At 40.3% G+C, this 23569-nt stretch overlaps 2 protein-coding genes across 2 annotated transcripts; one reads left to right on the forward strand and one right to left on the reverse strand.

Moving 5' to 3' along the window:
- Nucleotides 1-236: 236 nt before the first annotated feature.
- On the forward strand, nucleotides 237-8149 carry LOC137131092 (clathrin coat assembly protein AP180-like). The gene is made up of 10 exons (XM_067511913.1): nucleotides 237-355; nucleotides 781-927; nucleotides 1908-2132; nucleotides 3558-3755; nucleotides 3849-3867; nucleotides 4154-4244; nucleotides 4465-4560; nucleotides 4717-4851; nucleotides 4939-5027; nucleotides 5711-8149. Exons 2-9 carry the CDS (start codon nucleotides 840-842, stop codon nucleotides 5017-5019), a joined length of 933 nt encoding a protein of 310 aa, XP_067368014.1. The 5' UTR covers nucleotides 237-355; nucleotides 781-839; the 3' UTR covers nucleotides 5020-5027; nucleotides 5711-8149.
- A 385-nt stretch (nucleotides 8150-8534) lies between these two features.
- prss35 (serine protease 35) lies at nucleotides 8535-14031 on the reverse strand. The gene is made up of 2 exons (XM_067511911.1): nucleotides 13664-14031; nucleotides 8535-11001 (listed from the first exon to the last, which is right to left on the reverse strand). Exon 2 carries the CDS (start codon nucleotides 10980-10982, stop codon nucleotides 9708-9710), a length of 1275 nt encoding a protein of 424 aa, XP_067368012.1. The 5' UTR covers nucleotides 10983-11001; nucleotides 13664-14031; the 3' UTR covers nucleotides 8535-9707.
- Between the last annotated feature and the right edge of the window lie 9538 nt (nucleotides 14032-23569).

The following is a 23569-nucleotide window of genomic DNA, read 5'->3' on the forward strand; positions in this document are numbered from 1 at the left end:
CAAATGGTGCACACTTCAAGGATGTGGATACACAGTTAGGATGCAGGGATGCTTGCTTCCTTCTCCTGCTTCTTTTGTGCATGTGTGCTATAGCCTTTAGAGCAGGAAGAATAACTGTGCATGAGAATAGCATTCTTTCCTCTGAAAGAAAGCTATCACTGACGAATGTGGTGATTTGGTTTTTAGACTAATTTAATCCCCTTCCGCGTCTGTCTCTCCCTTTTGATCTATCTAGACTCATTTACATCTCCAGCTCCTCCTGCTGCTCTTCCTGCAAATGCCCCTGCTGCAGCCTGCGTCCCAGAGACATCCTCTCCACCTAAAGCAGAGGCGGCACCAGTTATTGACTTGCTGGGTACTGCACAAATACACACACTACTTTTAAATTATGTGATGTAAAAACATGTTAAAATTCAGCTCATATTTCCTTTCCATGTTTCTCTTTTTGTGGTTGCTGAGTTGTTACCGTAAGTTCTCAGATGCTTGTCAAACTGATATTGTCTAAATGTACTGATAAACTAAATAAAAGGTGTTAGTACAAAAGTATATTTAAGCTGTTTTCATTTGACTGCAGATAAACACTAGATACTCTGTTTTGTAAACGTACTAGATTTGGCCAAAGGCTAATTTTAACTTGTAGTCCCCTGCCAGATAGTTATTATACAGCGCTTCTATTTAAGTTTTATTTTTGCTTGATGGCAATATTCTGATACCCTCCATTCATCAAGTTAGTCAGTGTGTTCTGTCTCACCTTCTTACCCCACTTCCACTGTGTCTCAGTTGGTGGTCCAGGGCTGACCTCTTACCCCTTTCTGCCCTGCATGCTGCGTTGTGGATAAATGGATATTCCTGCAGACTCTTTCAGCAGCCCTGTGAAGGAGACACAGAGCTCTGCTCCTGGAGGACCTGGAGACGATCTGCTGGGAGGTGGGGCTCCCAACTATCACATTTAGAGTATTAATTAGAAAAGCTTTTGTAAAAAAGTTTTTCTATTGACAAATGGCTGATGGAAATGTTTTAGCTGATTGAAAAAATGTTCTGGTAAGTAATGATGGACACACATTTGCTAAATTAATTATGACACAGTCTTGGCAGGACTGGTTGAATTACTCACAGCAGTTCCAAGGTGGCTTTAGACTTAGTTAGAAATCTGTGTACAATGTGTTTCCCCCACAATGTCCAAGTGATATTATAGCCAAATATCTTGACCATATATCTCTTAACGTTGTTTTGTACATTTAAGAATATTACGCTTACGGTAACTTATGGTTACCTGGACATCCTGCAAGGTAGCATGTGTTAATAACTTCATTGAGCTTCCAACCTGCTGGTAACATGTATATTAACTGCTTGTATAGCTTCAGTTGTACTTTGCAGTTTTACATTACTTTGAAACTATAACCATATGTACAGTGCATCTACATTTAGATTTTTTTAGAGCAAGGAAAACAAAACAATTTTGTATATTTAGTGATGGCATTTACAGTATTTCTTGATGTTACTAAAGAAAGTAAGACTAGGACAAGAAAAAAGACTCCAACAATAATCCTGCATCCAAATTATAATTAGAGAAAAGTACAGAATTATTATATAATGTATTATAACAGTGATATAACAATCACATAAATTGTGACTCATATAAAATATAATTATATAATATAATACATACTGTAAAAAAAAGATGTAAATTTATTTTTGGACTATACTTAATCTTAAAATTTTTGAGAATATTTAAATAATTAGTTTAAATCTTCTAATAGATAAATAAAATCATCTTGAGTTTAGAGTAATATTAAAAAGAAATGTACTGTTTATATTAGCATCTAATCCAGGTGCATAGGGTGATTCTGATAAGACAACACGAAATGCTTTTTATTTATTGCTTTCCTGTCTGTTATATGATTCAGGCCTGATGTCCCCTACCCTGACCCCAACTACTGCCCCACCTCTGGCTCCCTTAGCTCCAGTTCAGAATGACCTTCTGGAGTCAGGTTTTGATGCTCTGGGCTCCTTACCTTCTCCAACTCCGCCAGTATCTGTTGCAGCGGCAGCAGTACCAATAATTTCAGCTGCAGCAGCACCAGAGCAGGCGACCCCCACACCAGCACCCTCTGGTGGCTTTGATCCTTCAAGTACGTTGGTCATAATATGCAGAATTGTAAAAGTATTAATTTTCCTTTTTTTTCTTCATTTTAGTAATCAGTTTCATTGTCTTGCCTTGTGTAATGTGAGCTATTAGAGAAACAGTCTTACGTTCTTAAGTTCATATTTACTTCTGCTTGATGGGCATTAATTGATGATCTGCTTTTTTTTAAATCTCTGCTCTATTAACAATTGCTATAGTCCTCTCTTATTGCATGAATGACACACTGATTCGTGCGGCTGTCACTGTCCTCGTATGTGAAGCAGTTGTTTCTGCTGACTGCTTAATGCCTCATCCTGCTCTTGCAGTGATTTTTTTCTCTTTCTTACTTCTCTTGGATATTTCCGTCTTTCAAATTCTGTGCTTTTTCAACCTTCTGCTTACCCCACCCTCTCTCGACAATCTTTATTTTCCTGTCTGTGTTTTATTTTCTCCTTCTGCTCCATGCCTTCACGTTACTGCTTTATTTTTTATCTCTTCACCCCTGTACACATCCCCACCACTCTACTGGGTCATTGCTTGCTCCTTCTAATTTGTAATTGGTGAGTTCAACTCTGCAGTTCATTGCAGTATGTTTCACCTTGTGCATCATTAAAGGATATTTCTACTTTGCATGTTGTAAAATAACCCCATTTGTCTCCTGCATGAGACAAGTGAAGTGTTCTTTATTTTTGTATAATGTGTCTTTATTTTCTTCAGTCTGTACAGTAACCACATGCCATCAAGGCCTGAGTCTGTCTGCAGTTGAGTCAACAATTATGAAAGACTTCAGCAACACCCTTCAAAGATATATATTTCTTAAATGGCCATTTAAAATCATCACTTTATTGTAGGACTATATTTTTGTCCATTCCCTTACCTGAAATCAATGTAAAAGTGCAAAAAGCACCACAAACTATACCATATCAGGGTACAGCTTTTAACCAGAGAAATATTTGCCATTCAAAGAATGTCAGCATCACCCTTCAGTTAGCGGTCAAATAAACATAACTGCAGAAGCAAAACAAAAAAAACATATTAAATATACTTTATGTAAAGAAATTCCAAAAAACGAGGTCACAGTCACGACTTACAAACAGCATTCATCTGGGTCTGCTTCAGCATTCACCGTATGGGTGATTATTTAGAAAGAAGACCTGCAGTGTCTTTGACCTTGATGGTAACTGGTTTAGAAGCAGTGCTTTAGTATCTGAGATGTGACTATGTAAAGTGGCTGTAGTCAATGTAGTTCCTTTGAATGCTCAAATAAATTGCAATGCTATATTGTGCATGTGTTTCACAGCTGGCTACTGAGTATCCTCACCACACCACCTGGTCTCACCTGGTCTCTCCTTCTGCCTGTGTCATAGTTAGAGATAAGGATTTCCAGGTTTGTAATCTGTACTTTTTCTCTGATGTCCCTCTTCTTCCCAAGTGTTTGATGGTTTAGGTGACTTGCTGATGCCTGCCATAACACCCCAGAGCACCGGTGGCAGCACTGCTGGAAGCCAAGCTGGAAGCATGGGAACTCCCGTCGGAGTGGGGGGTATCACTGCTGTTCCCCCTGCTACCCCACCTCCCACCAAAACCATTGGAGCAGATCTGGACTCCTCACTGGCCAACCTGATAGGAGGTAGACGGCAGCTTTTAACCTCTGACCTCAACAATCCCTGTTTATAATAAATACACCGATAGTTAACATGTTGTTCTTTCCTTCTGTCTTCAGACCTTGGAGTAAAGAAGAAGTAAGTTTTTTTTTTTCTTAATTGCTGGAATTTTGTAAATGCTTATTGGTTTTGTGGTTTAAACACGTTTGTATGGTAAGAGCTAAAGTTTTTATGGGTTTGTAACAGGGGAAATGGGATCAGAGGAGTTTTGCAAAATGCAAAATTCAATTACTTAATCATGATATACAAGTGGTTGAAACACTATGTGGTCAACTAAGAAGGGAGCACATATTAATATGTCTCTATCAGATAAATGTTCGAAAGTTTGAAAAGAGTCAAAGAAATGTCCTGTGATCTTCTTTAGGGACCCACACATTGAGAAGAAGCTGACAGGTGGCGCTAACTGGATGCCACAGGTAGCCCCCACAAGCTGGGCTTCATCTGGAGCCCCCATGGTAAGAGCAGCATCCCACCACAAGATCCAAAATTATGCCAAAAAAATGTACAACTGTGTCTGTTGTCTCAAACTCATAAGATGTAGCTGTACATATGTTTTTATTCATTGAGACAATTAAAATTACATTTGTTTTTCATTAATAACAACAAAGGAAAACGCAGGATTTGAAATCAAAGTTTTTCAAACATATGATGGCATAACACGATCTGTCCCTTCAGGCTGCTGCCGGCCCCGGGGCTTCTGGGGCACCGGGAGCAGCACCACCTAGTGCAGCCATAGTGCCACCACTGGGTGCACAGCCTGGCTTTGGCATGGTGAGCATCATTTCAATCATAGTAAATACTTCATTGTACAAGTATTTATATCAAATACATACCATCGACTAAAACAGATCTTCAAAGAGGCTGTTGATGATTGATTTGCACAACCTTATGAACTCCCAGTCTATTGTGTACTTCCTGTCTGACCAGCCTCCAGCAGCAGGGCCAGGAGCTCCTATGATGCAACCCATTATGGGGCAGCCAATGATGGGGCAGCCAATGATGAGAGCTCCCTTTACAGGGGTGGCTGGAGCTGTACCTGGAACCACTGCACCAGGAGCAACGGTGACAGACCACTTGTCTACTTGTGCTTAATTCATTACCTGATCATTTCTGATCAGTTTATAATAATGTTTTTTCCTTGATTATCAGATTTCCCCAGGACCTACAGGCCAGAGTCCCAAGAAGCCCAAGGACCCTCTGGCAGAACTCGACCTCAAGGACTTCTTATAACGCCCCAGGTGGGAACTCAAAACAATATGTAATTTCTGAACAGTATGCAGCAAAGCATGTACTGTGAGAACTTCTGGAAGGCATTAACACATTCACTTTGTGAAAACTATTTACTTTATTTTGCCATTTGAATGTTTAAATTACAGTAATAGGCACTTGTTTCCTAATCCCATGGATTTATATGTTAACTTGAGAAATATGAATCAACCAGTTAGTTCACGTTTTAATACTATGATGCCTCCATAGGAATTAGGTTTGTTTTTTTTTCATAGCATTAAAAGATTTCAGTAACCTCTACCCCTTCATTGCAGAATGAGCCAGAACCTGTTTTTCCAACTTTGTCTTTTTTTTTTCTGCTTTCAAAAGTTGTGCAGTTTATACAATCAACAGTAATAAAGTACGAGCATCCTGCTTCTGAGCATCGTTTTTTAAATAAAATGACACTGGGTTCACCTATTTCAAGAACTTTTCCTTTCAGTGGCACAAATTAGATTGACTGACTTTCTTCGTGCACACTTGCACGCACAAAGTGGTTTAACCCAAATCACCACTAGCAATTACTCTGTTATTCAGTAGTCTAAACACAGCATCTGTACTGGAAAGCAAGACAAAACAAGTCAGGTTTTGAATGAAGATCCCAAAGAACTTCTTGACCCATATGATTAAACAGTCTCTATTTCCTGTCTCCCAGCTTATTTCCTCTCTGGTGCAGGGTCCTCTCAACTTTTACCTGGTGTCTGTCAACATCTCAGGATGCCAGCGATTTTCAGCTACTCAACCTTATAAGAGCCTCTTTCCTTCACCCTGTCCATCAATACCCCAACCTTCTCCTGTGTGATGTCGTAGCACAAATTGTGAAAGTGAACCGTAGCGGATTATACATAAATATGAGAAAAAACTTCAAGGGTGTGCTTATGTAGATGTGCTAATCTTTTGTCTAATTAAAACCCCAAAACCCTGACAAAAAAGTTCACAAAAGTAAGCGAGAGAAAGTGAAGGCGTATGTGTTTAGATTTCTTTCTAGTGTTGAATGATTGATGTGCTTTGGTTTCGTAAGCTCCACTCATCGTCCACATTTCTGTCCTTGCCTCCTTACGAAGGGGGAGGAGCTCTTTTTTGTGCCACTCCGATGCGATGAGGGTGGTAAACAAAGTCCTGGTAGATTTTCAGCGACCCATGTTGTGTGTTGTTTACAGAAAGGCCCTCTTTGATGTACATAGATTTCTCTGGTGAGGATTACTATATGTCTCTATTCTGTATGTCTGTTGAACAGAAATATATATGTGAATCGGACATGAAATTGTAAGAAGTCGTGTGAGTATCCTTCTATTTTCCGTCATCATTTGAAAGTATTTGGAAACAAATGTGAATACTGCTATATGATTGATATACTGTATATTAAGAAACAACTTCTATGGGCTTCTGAATCATACCAGACCAGCAAGTGATCCATTTTGTTTGTTTCTTTTTTCACTCGTGGCTTATTTTCTATGTTTTTTTTTTTGTCTCCTTGTTCTATGTTATTTATATGCTCTGTTTATTTTAGGATAATCCTTCAGACTGGCTGTTGATATTTGCTGGCATTACTATTAAAGAACATGTCTTACAACTTACATCCAGAGAAAACGTTTTAGTTATTCATCATAGGGGTCTAAAATATAAAGTGTACAACTGTGTACTAGTGTCTGCCTGCAAATTTGACACTTCTTAATTGGGTATGTCTGTTGCTTGTGCTTTCATTATACATTTGACCAGGTCAGTATCGTTATTTCATATTGGTAGTTTTGTGTTTAACAGGATATTTCATTGCCATACCAAACTGTGTTTTGAGTGTTTTCAAAATGGATTTCATTCACAATATATGAATTTGTAATTGAAATCAGGACACTTAAATGCAACTCAGCAACAGACTTCAAGGAATAGCAGATAACCAACAGGTTGAATGAGCAGGAAGGACTTTTGGGGCTCTTGCTCTTTGGTGTGGCCAGAAAATGCCATCACACAATGTCACTGCCAGGACATTAAAAAATACTCTGTCAAGTTTTCTTCCAAGCAAACACGGTGCAATCATTTAAATACAAAATGGGGCCGACTCATCAAAACATTGCTCCACACCTGTTCAGCCAATCATTAATACCACCTACTGGTTTTATTATTGGCGTGGACGGGGATCAGCTTGGGCACTCAGTCCAGTCTGCAGCTACACAGTCCCGTACTGTATGCAACAAATTGTGATGCACTGTGTGTGCTGACATGTGTTCATCATGGACAGTGTTACATTTTTTCCCATGCTGATCCCTGTCAGGTGGGAAAGGCTGATTCTGGATTGAGAGCGAGTGGTGTGTAACGCAGTCAAAACCACTTGGGTGCCTTTAGGTTCCATGTTACTTGTCCATTACAACCAGTGCTGTTGCACACAACAGGTGTAGTTACAGTATCTATGTCTGCATAGCTGCCTTTCAATTACCGTTACAGTAGATCAAGTAAATAAAGTTTAAACCTTCAGTGAGTTCTGGTCGCCTGAAAATACAAAGATGAACAGCTAAAAACAACATCAGATTTGATTCCTGTCTAACCGAACACGATCATTTAATCCATGCAAACCTTTGGCCCACTGTCGTATGAGCTTGATTAATACTGTGCATGGCCATATTGGAGTTGTTTTAACAAAAGCCCACAGGAGGTCACAGTTGAACTTGCTAGTCATTATTCTGTGCCCAACAAGCATCTTTACACAAAGCACCTCTGTTCCCGCTACTTCAAATGGAATCAGTTTGGCCTCAGTCCTGTGCTGTGAAGTATGGACCATTAAAATGCTTTTACTGTGTGGGTTGTTATTTCAGCTGAATGTAAAGCAGCTGGTTACATTACGCTATCATTCTGAAAAAATAATGGGAGATTATTGACATTTTTCAAATTGTATTTTTGTTTAGTTGTACATTTATTTTATTTATAATGGCAACATGAAAAGTCAAAAATATTACATCTCAGGTTTAAATTTGTTATTATATAACAACTTTTCTTTTGTAATTTTATTTATTCTACAGAATCATAGACTGGCCCTCGGTGGTGCATGTAAGCCCTTTGAGATGCAATAAATTCAGTGACGGATTGAACTGCCCGTGAAGAATTTTCTTTTACTCTGAATGATTGATATGTTAATGACTCGCGTTCGGTTTTAGTTTGAAATTGTTTAGTTTAGTTTGTCATTGTTGTAAATAATTGACACATGCAGTGGAAAACCTAACACCATCTAACTATTGTAGCACAGAAGCATTGGGTTGTTTCTAAGTGATTGATGACGGTGATTCAAAAAGATAAAAAAATGAGGGTCAGAAAACCCAAATAGAGGAAGCCCCTCGTAAAATAATGAGACCATCGTTTTCAGTAGTTTAACTTCTGGTGACACATTAGCTGTTGTTTAGTTAGTGAGTTATATAGTTATAGCAGCAAAACCCAGTACGGTAACGATTATTGGCAGCAGTCTCAGAACAATCAGTATAACCACACACACACATAGTAATCTTGGTTTAATGGTTGACAGTTTCAATCTGCATTAATAATTTCAGGTATTTTTTATTCAAATGAATATTTTTTTAAACATAATAAACATGAAAAATAAAAAATATTACATCCCAGGTTTAAATTTGTTATTATATAACAATATTTCTTTTGTAATCTTATTTAATCTATAGAATTAGAGAAATCTAAACAGCTCAAGTAAATTGTTGACTTTGCATCTTAACACAAACCAAATAGGTAGCCTCCTTAAATAGACAGTTACAGTAATAGGCTAACAAAATATATTCTCAGAATTCGCCCACCCCCTAACCCCCCACAAAAGTTTACAAATCCATAAATTAGCACCACTTCTTCTTGATAAGCACCAATATAAGTATGTGCACAACACTGAAACCACATTTTGCTGTGTTGCAAGAACATAGAAAGCCTGGTGAGTCGTACAAATCAGAAAGATCTTCTATCCAGGATCCATAAGGACCCCTTCTCTAATTAGGCAGAAAAAAAATTCTCATTTAAAAGGTACTTGTTAAAAAAAACTCAAATGTCTAGATATACACAATTCAAAACACCAGATCATTCAGTTAAACTGTTTATAAAAAAAACCTCCGTTCTTCTGTATAGTTTGTATATTTGTAAAATACAGGTTTCTTTTTTCTTGGGTCTTTTGTTAAAGCCAATGCATGAGATCTTCTTCACAGTGGTGAAGAACATTTGAAAATGCGTGAAAAGTCTATTTGGAATAAGAAAGGAATGCAGCAGGGCTTTGCTCAATAACATTTGCATACACACACTTTCCAACACTGTATCCAAAAATGTCATTTCTTTTTTATTTCAAAAAAGTCAAAATAGAAAGCAAAACTTAAGATCTGGATAATCTGGACTTACTTTTTAGCAAATAAATTAGAATAGCTGACAGGCCATAGTTCTCTGGATGTGTTGACACTGAATGTGTTTCTTTTGTTGTCAACACTGAGTCTGCATGGCTGTGTGTGTTTAGATCAATCTAGCAGGAGACACTGGGTGGCACATAAGGGAAAAAGAGAGAGAGAAGTCATTGGGCCCCTGGTTGATAATGTGAGATTGTGCTCAATTTGTATTGTCACCTGTGAGAAGGTGGTCTGAGAGATGGGAGTGAGATGGGGGTGAAGGGGAAATACTGTGTTATCTTAGGCCACCTGGCACTCACTTGAGTCCCCGTGAACCCAGTAGCAGATCTGAGCATATTTGGTGGGTGTTATTCTCACTGCCACGTTGTAATCCTGCTGCATTCCGTCCCCGTTTACATCTACCCATTGATGGCCAGAGAAAACCCCAATGATCTTCCTCTTCCACTTCTTTTTGCCAGGCTCCTTAAGGCGAATGTAGACACCAGAGCCACTGGAGCCAGGTTTCGCATCGCAGTATTGATAGAGCAAATCACTGGACTCCTCTGACACAGAGCAAAACCGGTAGACCAGGGTGCCAGGTCGGTCATCATCAAACCCCGAGAAGTGGATTCTTCCAGCAGGAAGCTTCTTGACCGAGGGTATAAAACCCAGATCCATGTGCTTGACCTTTGGGGCTTTCTTCAGTTCAAGAACAGCATAGTCATAATCCGCAGCCAGTCCATCAGACACACCTTTAAACCAACCCTTTGGTATTTCGGTCTTCTTGACCCTGGTCCACTTAAATGAAGGTTTCTCCGATTCTGCACTGCGGCGACTCCGGCGCTTCTTACCTTTGCCTTTTCCTTTACGTTCTGCTTTCCCATCACCTTCCTCCTTTTCCTCCACTTCATCTTTGTTGTTGTCTCCCTTTCTCCTTTTGGCTTTTCCTCGCCCACCTCTCCCTTTGCCTCCTTTGCCCCGTCTGGACTTCTCCTTTAGAATACCAACACGCAGCTTCTGCGCCCCATCTAGATAATCCTTTCCATCATGAATGCAGTGGGCAGCGGTCAGAACATGTTTAGGTGATACCAGAACCCCAGAACATCCTGTGGAGAGCTTCACAGAGGTGGAGAAGGGATATTTAGTGGAGAACTGCTTATCAGAGATTGTGAAGCGGGTGTCCGGGCCGTACACTTCCCGTTTGTGGCGAGACCTAGCTGAGGTGTTCCCAGACCAAGAGGGCACCTCATTGAGACCTTGCACAGAAACGGAGGTATATGTGCGTGTGCCATTCTCATAAACTGTCTCATAGGACAGGAACTGCTCCAAGTCGTCCAGAGAAGGTGAAGGAAGGCGACTCTGACATTTGATTCCACAGGTCCCACTCAGCTCCGATTGAGAATGGGCTGAGAATTGGGGGCTGCTGAGAGGCACAGTGCGTCTTTTCCTTACCAAAGGCACCTTCCATTGTGGCCATGTATACTCATCGTCAACCATCTTCTCCTCAGCAGCTACAGCCACCATCACAACCAGCACCGTCACTGGGAGAAGGACACACAGAGGTATGGGGCCCATTGTTAAGTTGGGCCTGGCTCTGAAAAGTTAAGAATAGAAAGCAATACTTAGGAAAGCTTGTCAATAGAGTGACAAATTATTAGAGTTGATTGATTATAATCCTTCGGTTTAGTACAGGGATTAAGCATTGACTTGATTGGCACAAAATTTATAGGGACATTTGTGGTCCCCAGAGGATGAATCCTACTATCTTTTTCTTGCAGTGTGATCAGGTTAATGCGTTTTTCTATTTAAATGTGTGACAACTACAAGACGAATTGCCATTAAATAGATTTCTGCTGCTAAATTTTGTCACTGTAGGCATGCTGATGTTATCATTTAGTTCAAACACTGATACTAACACTGATGCTCATGCCCGGCCTATGAGAGCCCAGTCAATGAGAAGCTGGAAGTCACCAATTCACCTTTTTTCTTTCTTAACTCCACCCTTATCCTAGATGGTATCGTACAGCTTTTGTTTGACTGAACACACCTGGCCGAGGCAGTCAGCTGTGGTTAATGCAGGCGATAGTTGGAAAACAAGCCAGATGGTTGTTCACTTAGGCCTGGAGTGAGTTTCAGTGAGAGTTCAGCCTGTTGCTCTTTAAAGTATTTTCTTCTGTTCAAAATAAGCCCATGGTATTAGCTAAACAACCAAAAGTCTAATGGTTTAGTTGGAAGTCAGTGTTCCCTAGAATATTAGAGACATTCACTGCTCTAGACTGCCACAAGGGCAGCTCAGATGTGTTGCAGCACAACACACTCTGGTGGACAGTCCATATTTTTAAGTGCACATTTCCAAAATGCAGAAATTTATCGAAAAAAAAAAAGGATTAAGCATTCTCTTGGAAAGAAATAGAACCCTGCGAGCTCTTACAACATTTCCTTAAAGCTTATACATTAGCTGTGTGGTTGGGATGAGGTTTATGTCTTGCTGGAGGCTGTGGGCAGCAAAAGGAGAGGATGAACCCTGGTCCTCTGAATGGGCTGAGACAGTGGCCTGGAGGTTTGCCACAATGGTTAACCTTCTCCTTCAGTAATGACCATATCTGGTTTCCTTAGCTCCACTCCAGTCCTTGTTCATGCACACAAATGCAGCAAATATAGGGGCTGTGCAGGCTGCAGACAGGCTGCTGGGTCATGCTTCTAGACTGACTTTGCCAATAAATTTGATAACCCTACAAAATTACACTTTGGGTGTGTTTTATTAGATTCAGCAGACCATCACTTAACTGCGTTCAATACGTCAGCACGGCTGCAGTGACCAAGTCACATGGCCAATTCCAAAGAATATAACAGAAAATCATTTGGATGCTGCAGCAGGAGTGTAAATCCTAGAATTAAGTCTAGAATAAAATAGACCGACTGCATGAGGGATTTAAATAGAGTGTGACAGACAGACTGACCCCTGGGATGTCCAGCTGGAAAACAAAGCTTTGAGCAGCAGCCTGAATTGATCATGATGTACAGAGACACACATTCCTTTTGAATTACATGATCAAATTGCTCATTTTAGGTGAGACCACAAAAGCATAGCAGTATTGCAGGATTGTTTGCCAGAATGTGCCATCCAGCTAAGTCTGATTGCAAAGGCGACATATTGGATTAAGTTTACCACACACTGTCCAATAAAACATACCCAGAGGCCAACATCTAACCAGCTCGAAACAGACGGTAATAAAATACAAGCCCTTAAGAGCTGTAAAGCAGTCTCAATAAATGTGGATAAAAAAAAAAAAAAAAAAGATCCTAGGTTTCTGTTCAGCTTCACACTCCCACTACCAGACTCAGACATAACACAAATGCAGGAGAAAGGCTGCAATTATTCAGCATGGAGTGGAAAGTGATATGCTGCCATGATGACTCTGAGAAGGCCCCTCATTTCAACTCAACTATTTTCCACAGCATTCAGCTGAACAAGAAGCTGTGCCCTCTCCAACTCTCAGGGGACGGAGTCACAAGTGTTGGAGGCAGCCAGGACGCAAAGTGACCAATAGATGGCGCTGTGGCACACATAATATCTGCCTTTACCCCCCAGTGTGACAGCTTTAATTCAACACCGCCTTTATTAAAAATGTTTTCATTACTTTGATTTAATTTTAAGAACGCATATCCCTGAGGCTTCGTTTCCAGAGTTTTAAAACCAGCAGTGACTCATCAGGCAGACGCTAAAGATCCATTGTTTACCTTTGGAAAAATGTGCAGGAATGTGAGATCAAATTCCAGATATTTTAGGAAAAGTCTATTCTTTGTATTCACTGCAATAAATATTATTGTCAGCATTGTTATGCAAGTGAACTGCCATCAAATGAAAAACTCAATGAAATGTAAAAAAAAAAAAATAAAAATAAACAAAAATAAATTCACATCTGCATCAGCATACCAGCTGTCTTAAAGAAGGCGGGTGTATAAGTGATCATTATATCTGATAATTATAGAGCGACCTATGCAATATCCCAAACATTGCCTAATAATAATAATAATAATAATTATTATTATTATTATAATAGCCTAATCTTAAAAATGTGTACATATTAAGTACTGATGTGCACTGCTGAGGCTATAAAATTGAACAAAATCCTGCGCAAGTGCACCCACAAAGAAAAGAAACCACAACACAAGTTGAGCTATTCTAAAAATAAAAAGAAATGATAAAAGAATGGATGTTTTTCCCCTTTCAGATCGTAACAAAGACGTCCTACCTGCTTGCATCCGACTGATGGAGACGCCAAAGCCGCCACGTATTGTTTGTTTCCCCTAGTTATATACAAATATGATCCCACTAGAAAACAAACGGGTGTTACTGCATCCCAGACGTGCTGGTATCAGCAGGGCGACGTCTCCCTTCTCCTCATTGCTTCTTCAAAGAAGCTGAGAGAAAGTCGCAGCCGGGACGCTGCACTCAGGCTGCACTTGATGCTCAGGAGGAGGGAGGAAAGGGGGGGGAAGGGAAAAAAATCTGAAAAGGACTTTTTTTTTTTTCCGCTTGTGACAAAAGCTGTTCGCATATGGGTGGGACCAGACCGAGCGATCTCACTAAAGGCCGAACACAGCCGTGTCGGGAGGTGTGTTGGCGCTCACCCTGCTGCAGCCTGCAGAGAGAAAACAATGTGAAGCGCGCCTAAACCAGGGAGAAAGAATCATGTCCTCTTGTCCTCTCTACAATATTTTGTGAGCCGTTTTCATTGTGAGTCATGTGAGTCTCCACATCTGCAGCACCTTTATTTTACCAGTCCAATCTGGTGTTTACATCACTCATGCAGATAAAGCTGCTAAGATCATCTTTTTATGAGAGATGCATGACATAGTTATAGGAAAGAACAAAAACTACACAAATTTACAAATTTTTCTGACTCGTCTCTATAATCTATTCTTGCACTTTTGTTAGCCTAAGAAAATTACAGTTCTCATATTTTGCCATGTGGTCTTACAGCTGCAGAAGATACAGTATATCAGTAGATACTGTATATCATCAACATGTATTCTCATAAACAACTGCAGTGCACAGTATTTATTGGCTTATTCCAACTGAAACGTAGTAATGGATGATAGATACTTTGTCAACCTTTATCCCTGCTGTCTTGTTTTCTATCTTTGCATGACGCTGAGGACTCTTCTAAAAGTTTCTGACTTTCTTGCTGTATCCGCAGACTAAGATACACAAGGACTGTGAAACTAGTTTGAAGCACTTGAGTGTTTCAGGACCAAAAGAAACAAACAATGCCACGGTGACTAGTCAATGAGCCAAGAAAAGACTTAAAAAACATATCTGTAATAAGGGAGGTAAAAGGAGAAAAAGGGAGAGGAGGAAAGAGGGAGTGTGATGATACACATCTGGTTCTAGTTGGATTGAGGAGTGCAGGATGAGATTTTTGGATTGAAAACTGATCTTTCTTTTAGTCACTTCCTTCTCCAACTTTGATTTACAGCAGGCCTCACAGAATTTATACAAACTGGTGGTAAAAATGCACCTGATCCCATAACTGAAAGATGAGAGTGAGAGCAAGAGATAGAGAGAGATGACTTGGGTGGCTTGCAGCTTGGCTGACCAGCTTGGTAAAAATTAGGATGGATGCTCATGCATGTTGGTGGTGTGTGTGCACATTGTATGTACAGCTACTGTACACGGGTTGATAAGAGGTGTCCTTTTTTTCAGAGGGTGGTCCTGATTCCCACTTGAGGCTGAGCATGTGCATGTAACGTACCTACATTTTAAGAGATTGACCTATTGGTCAAGGAAAACACTGTAGCTCTGTGGTGGATTATCGGATTAATTATTGGCTGTACTGCACAAAGCTCAGACTTTCACAGTCGTGCTTAGTGCATTAAAGCCCAGAAGCCCACACAGTCAGTGGAAAACATTGTGTATGTGATCTCACCCATAGCTTTTTGAAGGGACTGTTTGAAGCTCAAACTGGGGAACTGACTGCCATCTTTTCTTAGGTTACCGAAGCTACACTGTTTAAATGATGTGGGTGGAGGAGAGGTGGGACAATGCCACAACTGATACCCCTTTAAAGTTCGCCTCCATTCAAAAATTGGTTTTGCTTACAACGGCTTTATTGTGATGTTCCAGCCTCACTGTAAATGCAGAGTTTGTTTTCACATTCCTCCCCTAAAGTGGAAATGCGTCTATCTCTGTGTGTACGTTGGGATGTTGTAACGTTCCATCTTTTTTTGAAAACCAGTCATGGTTCAAGTGGGCAGATTTAAACAAGCTTGAAACTGCCAGTACGTGTACTAAGGAAGGAAATACCCTGTTTGTGCTACTTTGGAACTTTTACAATTCTTAAAAAAGGTCATTGCTAATGACTAAATAAGACAACAGTGGTGGTTGCGAGCAACAGACGTTGTCATGCAGAACACAGTGACTCATCTACTCTTCAAAGTCAAACCATAACTAGAGAACGTGACATATTCCAATTTTTGTTTCAAGAAATTTTTAAATATAAAGAGTCTTTTTCTATATTAATTCATAAAACCAGCAGCTTCCCAAAGCTGTTAACTAGTGGCCATTTGAGGGACTGCAGCTTGCCACGCTGGGTGCAACTATGAGACTGAGTAGGTATGATTAGAACCACTGCTATTGTCGGAGAGAGAAGAAAGACAACTGCTAAAAATTCCAGGAGTTTACTGAACACGAAACATTACAGCACAGCACAAGTCATTTTCCTATTCAGAACAATTGGTTCAGTTTAATCACATCTATCTCAGTCATGCACTCACTCGCACCACAGAACACTAATGTTCAACAAAGTACATTTAAGTTAGGGTAAATAAAGATAAAGGATCATTTAAAATAATGTCTCAGGCAGACCATCAAAAAATCCATAATTGGTGTGCTCCTGGCAACATTTTGTTTCTTTCCCCTCAGAGGCCACTCATCATCCCAATGCAATAACAAACCCTGACCACTACTAACACAACCTTAACACGTGAAGACAAAGAAACACAGTAAAGGCTCCTGTTTTCAGTTAAGTTCAAGCTCAAAGGTCACAGTAAAATAGTGTGACAGCAGAGAAAGAGAGAGAGAGAGAGGCATCTGTGTTCACAGCCCTGTGGCTTTCACCTAGAAAAGCAGGGAGTGATGTTTTCGGTTGGGGTCAGGTTCTGTGGATAGAGCCACTTTTGTGCCCGGCGGGGGGTGGGGCGGGGTGATGGGGGTCACACCCTCACGGGAAGTGCTCCCTTTGCGCTCTGCTGTGGTAGGTGGGTGCTTATTGATGGGGGAGGGGGCTACATTTCAGAAGTGTCATTTGTTGCATTTGGGTGTAATGGGTGAGACCAGCGTCGCAGTAGTAAGCCGACAGCAAATGGATAAAGTTTTGGTTGGAGGGTGGCTTCACCTGCCTTGACTCCTGCTATCTTGAAAGGCTATCCACATGTTTTGTTTGAAATTCTTTATTGCCTCGAAGTCCCTGAGTGCTTCCATTTGAGTTACAACAAATTTAAAGAAAACCAAAGGTTTTTTTTTCCAATTAAAACTCACTGGACATCAAGACCCTTTTTGTTGTATACTACACACTGTAGCAAAACTGCCTACTCCTCTGTACAGACCACACTAATAAACCAACTCAGAGAGCTGCACTGACCCACAGTTCACTTCCAAAGGCTTTATTTTGACAACTGAATGGTCTTTTAGTTCTGCTTCATGCTAAACAGACCACCATTGATATGATGGGACTCTCTACCTCACTGCCCTTCTCTAAGCCACACAAGCATTAACACCGCATAAAGAGTAACAGGACAGTTAGTTAAAGCTCTTGCTAAGATCTACATATACTGTATAAGGTTTTTAATAGTAAATATTTTGTTAAACTGGTTAGTGTACCTGCTTTCAGAGAGGACACTGTATGTCATAAAAGGCTGACTGAGGCCCCTCTTGCTCCTTTGATTCGTGCAAATGAACTGGCAGCTACAGACCTGCTTTAAAACTCTGACAACCCGTCACAGCCGTGAATAAAAAAAATCCTGGACTTCCAGAAAAAAAACTACTTTTTTGAAAAAAAAAAAAAAAACGTCTGTACATTGTCTTTCACATTGTTAATGGATAACAAATTAAATTTACATTGAATTTGTCTCTTTGGAGTGGGAATGAGTGAAAGGTTCATATGGTGCAGGTGATTGACAGGTAGGCAGGTGTATCATCAGCAGAAATGTGGATGCTGTGATCGACTGGCCTGCTGATGATACATGTGAGTCTGAAGGTGAAGGACTCAGTTTTTGATGTTCTGACCTGCATATCTACTGTATGTTCAGGACGCACAGTTGTGCATCTTAGATAAGAAGCTGAAAAGACTGCGGATGCAGGCCAAAATGAATTCATGCCCCAAGGTAAACTCTTAAAGACAGAATAAGGATATAAGACAAGGCTAAGAAGGAAGTTGTAGTGTAACTGCTGCTTCTGAAATTAGCTTATAAGGAATCAGTGAAGTAGGTTAAGTCATCGGAATTGTCCAAATTCATATGGAAAGCACCAAACAAATGGTAAATGCACTAAAATTTTCCTAATACCACTAAAAGACACTGACACACTGTTCTGTTGAATGCAAAAGGATTCTTTACCTGAAGTTACCATTCACTTTAACAAGGTAAAGTTTCAGCCCTATATTTATCACTTACATTGTTTCTACAGTGGCCACAGCAGTTCTGCAAGGCTGTAATGCACATTTTAATAAAAAGACAACTTTGACAAGTGTGAGTGGCGGTGCAGAGCCGTTGTTAGCATTGTCTCCTTACAGCAATATTGCTCTGGGTTTGAACCTGCAGGCTGACGTAAATGGGGCTGGTCAGATTAAGTTACGTGCAGCACTTTGATAATAGCTTTTCAGGCTGAGGCTGCCTTTTAAAACAGACCAGCATCTACACCTTGGATATCATCTATGACTCCGTGTGTGGCTGTATGTTTACACTGACTGCTCATAACTGCTTCCCGCAATAAAAACATCAAAAATACAATTCCACATCACATGCCTGGATGCACAAGAAACATCTGGGATAGATGTTGTTGATCACCTCTCCCCTGACTAACGGCTTACTCTACAGGGAAGAGAAAGAGTTCCTGTTGAATTTTGTTCATGGCTCAGGATGCTTGTTGGACACTTGAGGTTTCAAGACTTTGATGATCTTGTAATTTGTGCTTAAGTATAGTATTTAGCTCAGATTAACATTTCATTACAAGTCAAGTCTCTGCTGAAAAGTCAAGCTAAAAATAGGAGACAACCTCGGTGCTCTTTTACCAATCTCTCTGCCCCAAACAGAGATCTTTTTTTTTTGTCCTACTAACAAGTAACAACTGACTACAAGACATATGCTTGACGCAGCTCTGAATGAATTTCTAGTTGGGGAACAGTTTTTTAGAAATGTCCCATCCCCTACAATCTACATCCATCCACAATGTCAAATGTGCATGCTGCACTAAATGACAAAACATTTAGTGCAGATGAAAAATGTAGGCTTGAAAAGAGGAAGCAAAACAAACACAAAGACCAAACCTAGCTCTTCTCATGATAATGTTGTGTACACACAGCAGGCACGGTTAGGTTTTAAACAAAGGTTTGCACAAGATGTTGGCAGACCTGAAATCAATTCTTCCACTTGGCAATAGTTTCAACAACAAACACATATTTTGAAGATTATACTGTAGATGTACCATCAGTGAGGCTTATTTGACAAAACAGAAGAAAGTGGAACCAACAAGTCATGCCTGTTATTGAGCTGAGGGCAGCTGTAGATCTGCAGTGTGTCCTCGCTAAGATGGAACTGTTTAGACATGCTGAGAGAAACAAGGAGGAAATGTGACATTTCTCTCTGACAGGCCTCTTGTTTATAGTGAGGAGTTGGAAAGAGAAGGTGTTTTCATTTTAAAAGATGCTGCCAGGACTTGAGGCCTGTAAGAGAAGGGTGGATACAGAGACAAATGGTATTTGTTCAGCTCCGATGCTGCAGATATTAGAAGATTGGATCCTATCATAGAGAGCACTTCAAAAGCAAACATGTAACAAAAATCTAAGAGAACAAATCATTAAATATGTGAAAACTATGTAATGTTATAAACTGGCTTATAGGACTGTGGTCTCTGCACAAGCCATATGATGTGCAGTTTTGGACATTCAACATCTTAAAAGAGCACACAGATGTAAACTAGTATTCACACACAACTTTGCTCACAAGTTTGGAATGGTTTCATAAGAATTAGCCAGAGTCTGTGTGCTGTGTGCATGTTGACAGTCATGGGGACTTACATATTCCAATAGGTCAAAAGGTTACATAAACAGACTGTGGCTAGGATAACACACTAATCTCTGTCCTGTTTCCTGGAGAAGAAAGGACGTTTGGTTCAACTGCAATGATGACTCTCCTTCCAAAAAGCCATTTAGTGGTTTGACTGAAGAAGCTCCGCTGTCTGTCTGCCCCAGTCTTTGATATCTCATGGTCATTGCATTGCCTTGTTCAGCTCTGTTTGGCAAGCTCTGACCTGCAGAACTTTTTCTTTTCTTTTTTAAAAGTTCTGCAGTCATACTGAGATAAGTGGCACACCTTGTTTTGTGGGTACTGTGATTAATCAAAGGGCCAGAACACACCCACACATTCATGTATGCAAGTACTAACTCACCTGTGATATGTGCAGACAGACTTATTGCTCAGCAGAGTATGAAAACGTGTAAAGTTTAAAATGACCATTTCCTTCGCTTAAAGTTAATATTGTAGCTTTTGGGTCTATTTGTGGACACAGCACCTTCCTCTAACTCTTTAAAGCTGTGTTTTTCTTTTGCAGCTGTTGACTGAAATCTGATGGCCGGTGTTGCTCAACAAAGTCATACAACACATTTCCATCCAAATTTCGCATACATTTTAACCACACTACTGTTATGTAAATATTAGAAGTAGAGTGCACGATACATTTCCAGAGGCCAAATCATGATGATACAACTGACAGAGCACAAGTCAGAGTTTTAATTAAAAAAAAAAAAAGAAAAGAAATGGAGTTAGGTTTGTATTGTGCACAAAGCTCATCTAACTATCCGCCTGCACAACTTGAGTCAAAACTGGCAAAATGGCAAACAAACCGAACTGTGGCTCACCAGGGGACCCCCCATGCTGCAAAATTGTGTGGGTGTGCTATCTGGGTACAAAGAATCTTATAGGGTTACCCATTGGTTAGTTGTGACTGGGGGAAGATGCACCAGGTAGCCAATTTGGACATCCAGCCTTTTTTTTTCCAGCAGCCAACAGATAAATGCAACCTTTTGGCAAAATTCAAATGATGCCAGGAGTCTGGTGTCATGGCATCAAGTTTCTTCTCTCAGTACACATGTTAACTCAGCTTTCTTTAATAATGCAAGACAGAAAAGCTGCAGCTTAAATCTCTCTCTTTTTCCACCTCCCCAAATATCTGAAAGCTCAAACAGTGGGTCATTCTGACGAATGATCAGTCAAAGGGCCCATTGATTTGGGGGCCTGGGGGAAGGTCATGCATTTGACTCATAGGAGAAAAGCGAGGAGGTCATGCATGTATGTACGGCAGCAGACATGGAACGGCGGCGTTCCTGAGGCACCCTTCCAAAACATCCGCCCATTTCCTCCACTGCTACTGAAGGTGCACTGCACACCCAACTCCACTGAGCACTTTCGTGTCAGGCTCCAAACAACAACAGTTAAGGCTTTATCTAGTAAATGGGAGAAATGTGGTTCTTATTCACATTTTCCTCTGCCAGTGATCAAGCTTTGGTGCTGCCAGTTCCTAAAAGTAGAATAGCTTTTGAAAGCCTGAGGGAATTGTGAAATTGTTAACTGCAGGAAAACGTGTTCTTTAAGTTAGTGAAAGCGCCACGGAAATAAAACACAGTGCATTTGTTGTAAGTAGACTTTATTGTCCCAATGTAATTTTTATTATTTTTTTGTCCTTTCAGTTTATCTTGTGAGTTCAGGGTCGCCACAGTGGATCATTGTCCGCATGTTGATTTGGCACAGTTTTTACGCCGGATGCCCTTCCTGATGCAACCCTCCCCAATTTCTACCGGGCTTGGGGGTTCAGTGTCTTGCCCAGATACACTTCGACATATAGCCGGGAGCGGGGATCAAACCACTGACCCTTTGGTCTGTGGACGACTGCCCTTACCAACTACAGCTGCCCCACATTGTCCCAATGTAGTGATCCCCACTTTAAAGGTGGGAAAGATCCAACTCATAGAAAGTTTGACAGGTGAGCACATGTTGCATTCATACAGATGTTAAAGAATGTTTGAAGACAAGCTATTGTTTGTAATTCACATTTCTTGTAGTCCCACATTCATAACTGTGGAGTTTGTCAAATCTCATAGTTCTATTACGTTTTCCTACGCTCTCACCCACCCTAATGATGCAGATACCATCCCACTAATGTATATGATTAATTATTAGAGAGGACGTGGGCGCAATCATGTCAGAAACAAGACGTGTTTATACCAGATCTAAATGGCTGGATTGAAAGGAAGTTAAGAGTTGGCCATCACAGAGAGGGGGGAGACATAATGGAACATTGTCACACAGTCTCTTACTGGAAGGCATTAGTGTTCATACCCATCTCTCACCTCTGCACAGGTGGCCAGAAAAATTGACTTGTCAGCATTGGAATTTTTAGAAGAGCAAATTTTCTATTTTCTTTGATTTCACATATTGGGATTTCATTATCACATTTTTACTAACATGCTGACACACAGAGCTCTTGTGTGTGGGTGTAACAACACTAATCCAAAAAGTGCTGTTGTCCAGTTTTGTTTTACTTCCCTCTTTTGTACATTTGGAATTCAAATACATACCCCCCCAACGTATAAATCATATAGTTTTAAATTAGCTTTATTCACTATTTGACTCTCAAATGCTGCTTCTTTTTATTCGAATATTTATTATATATATAAAGTGACCTCATGAACAATCATTAAACAATATTTGTGTGTCACGTTGTCAGATATACATCTATATCCATAGTAAATGTAACTCTTGCGACTTGCTAAAGGCATTAACTCAAATAACTTGTCTTTTACTTTAGCCCCCAAGATTGTGCAAGAGGACTCTAGATGTAAAAGCTGAGTTTAATGACACCTTATAACCTGCCTTTGTTATCTAGACAAAGGGCTGTTTGGCAGTAAGAAAGTTTAGACATTATCAAGACATATAAATCAATTGCTCTATTTATAAGTTAATAATTGAACTAGGTGTCGAGAAACCCACTAAAACAATCTTATCAAAATGATTGGCTGTTCCTAATGCTTATGTACAGGGTTCAAAACAAATGTTCTTCTTTTTATTCACCAGGGGCTGCTGCTCCCATTTACCTGAGCTGCTACATTAGTCACCATATTAGCTTTAAAGAGACCCCATATTGCTCCAACCATAATATGAAATCTCCCCTATATTTTTCGCAGGCAGGTGCCAATGCAATCAGTATCCCCCCAAACAAACTCCATAGAGTCTGGCTATAATTATATGTAATGAGCACATTGTGAATCCTTTACCATCAGCTACAACTCAGGAAGTATGGCCAGGTGTTGCTGTCAGTTTGCAGGGGAACAGACTGAGTAAAGAGAGAAAACCATATGTCTGCGGCTGATTTGATTCTCAGTAATTGTCTTTGTCTGCTGCCTCCTCCTCTTCCTGACCAGAAAAACCCCCACAGGTATAAACAAGGGTCAAAACACAGGCAAGAAAAACATACCACTGTGTGTGATGCAGACAGCTTTTCATTGTGTGCGAGTCAGCATAATGCCAGCTATTAGCAGTTGATTATGAATGATGATAGACGTGCCATCAGAGAGAAACTACGTGCGGTCGCTTTAGTAAGCACATTTACACTCACTGACCACTTTATTAGGTACACCTCTACAATCTAATGCAATCCAATACAGCAGCTCTGCCATGAATTCTACTTTTACAATATTGTAATTTCTCAGTTTTTAAGTTGAAACTGTCCAAAAGGTGATAATTCTACTTTCCTTTTATTATTGAAGACATAGTGTGTAGTGGAGTTGTACTGGAGTGACTTATCAGACGAGGTGGTTCTAATGTTTTGGCCGAGGGGTGCTGAACGGTAAACAGAGAGCACAACAGAGAGTGCATATTCCCTAATC

This window comes from Channa argus, chromosome 7 (assembly GCF_033026475.1).
Source record: "Channa argus isolate prfri chromosome 7, Channa argus male v1.0, whole genome shotgun sequence".
NCBI lineage: Eukaryota > Metazoa > Chordata > Actinopteri > Anabantiformes > Channidae > Channa > Channa argus.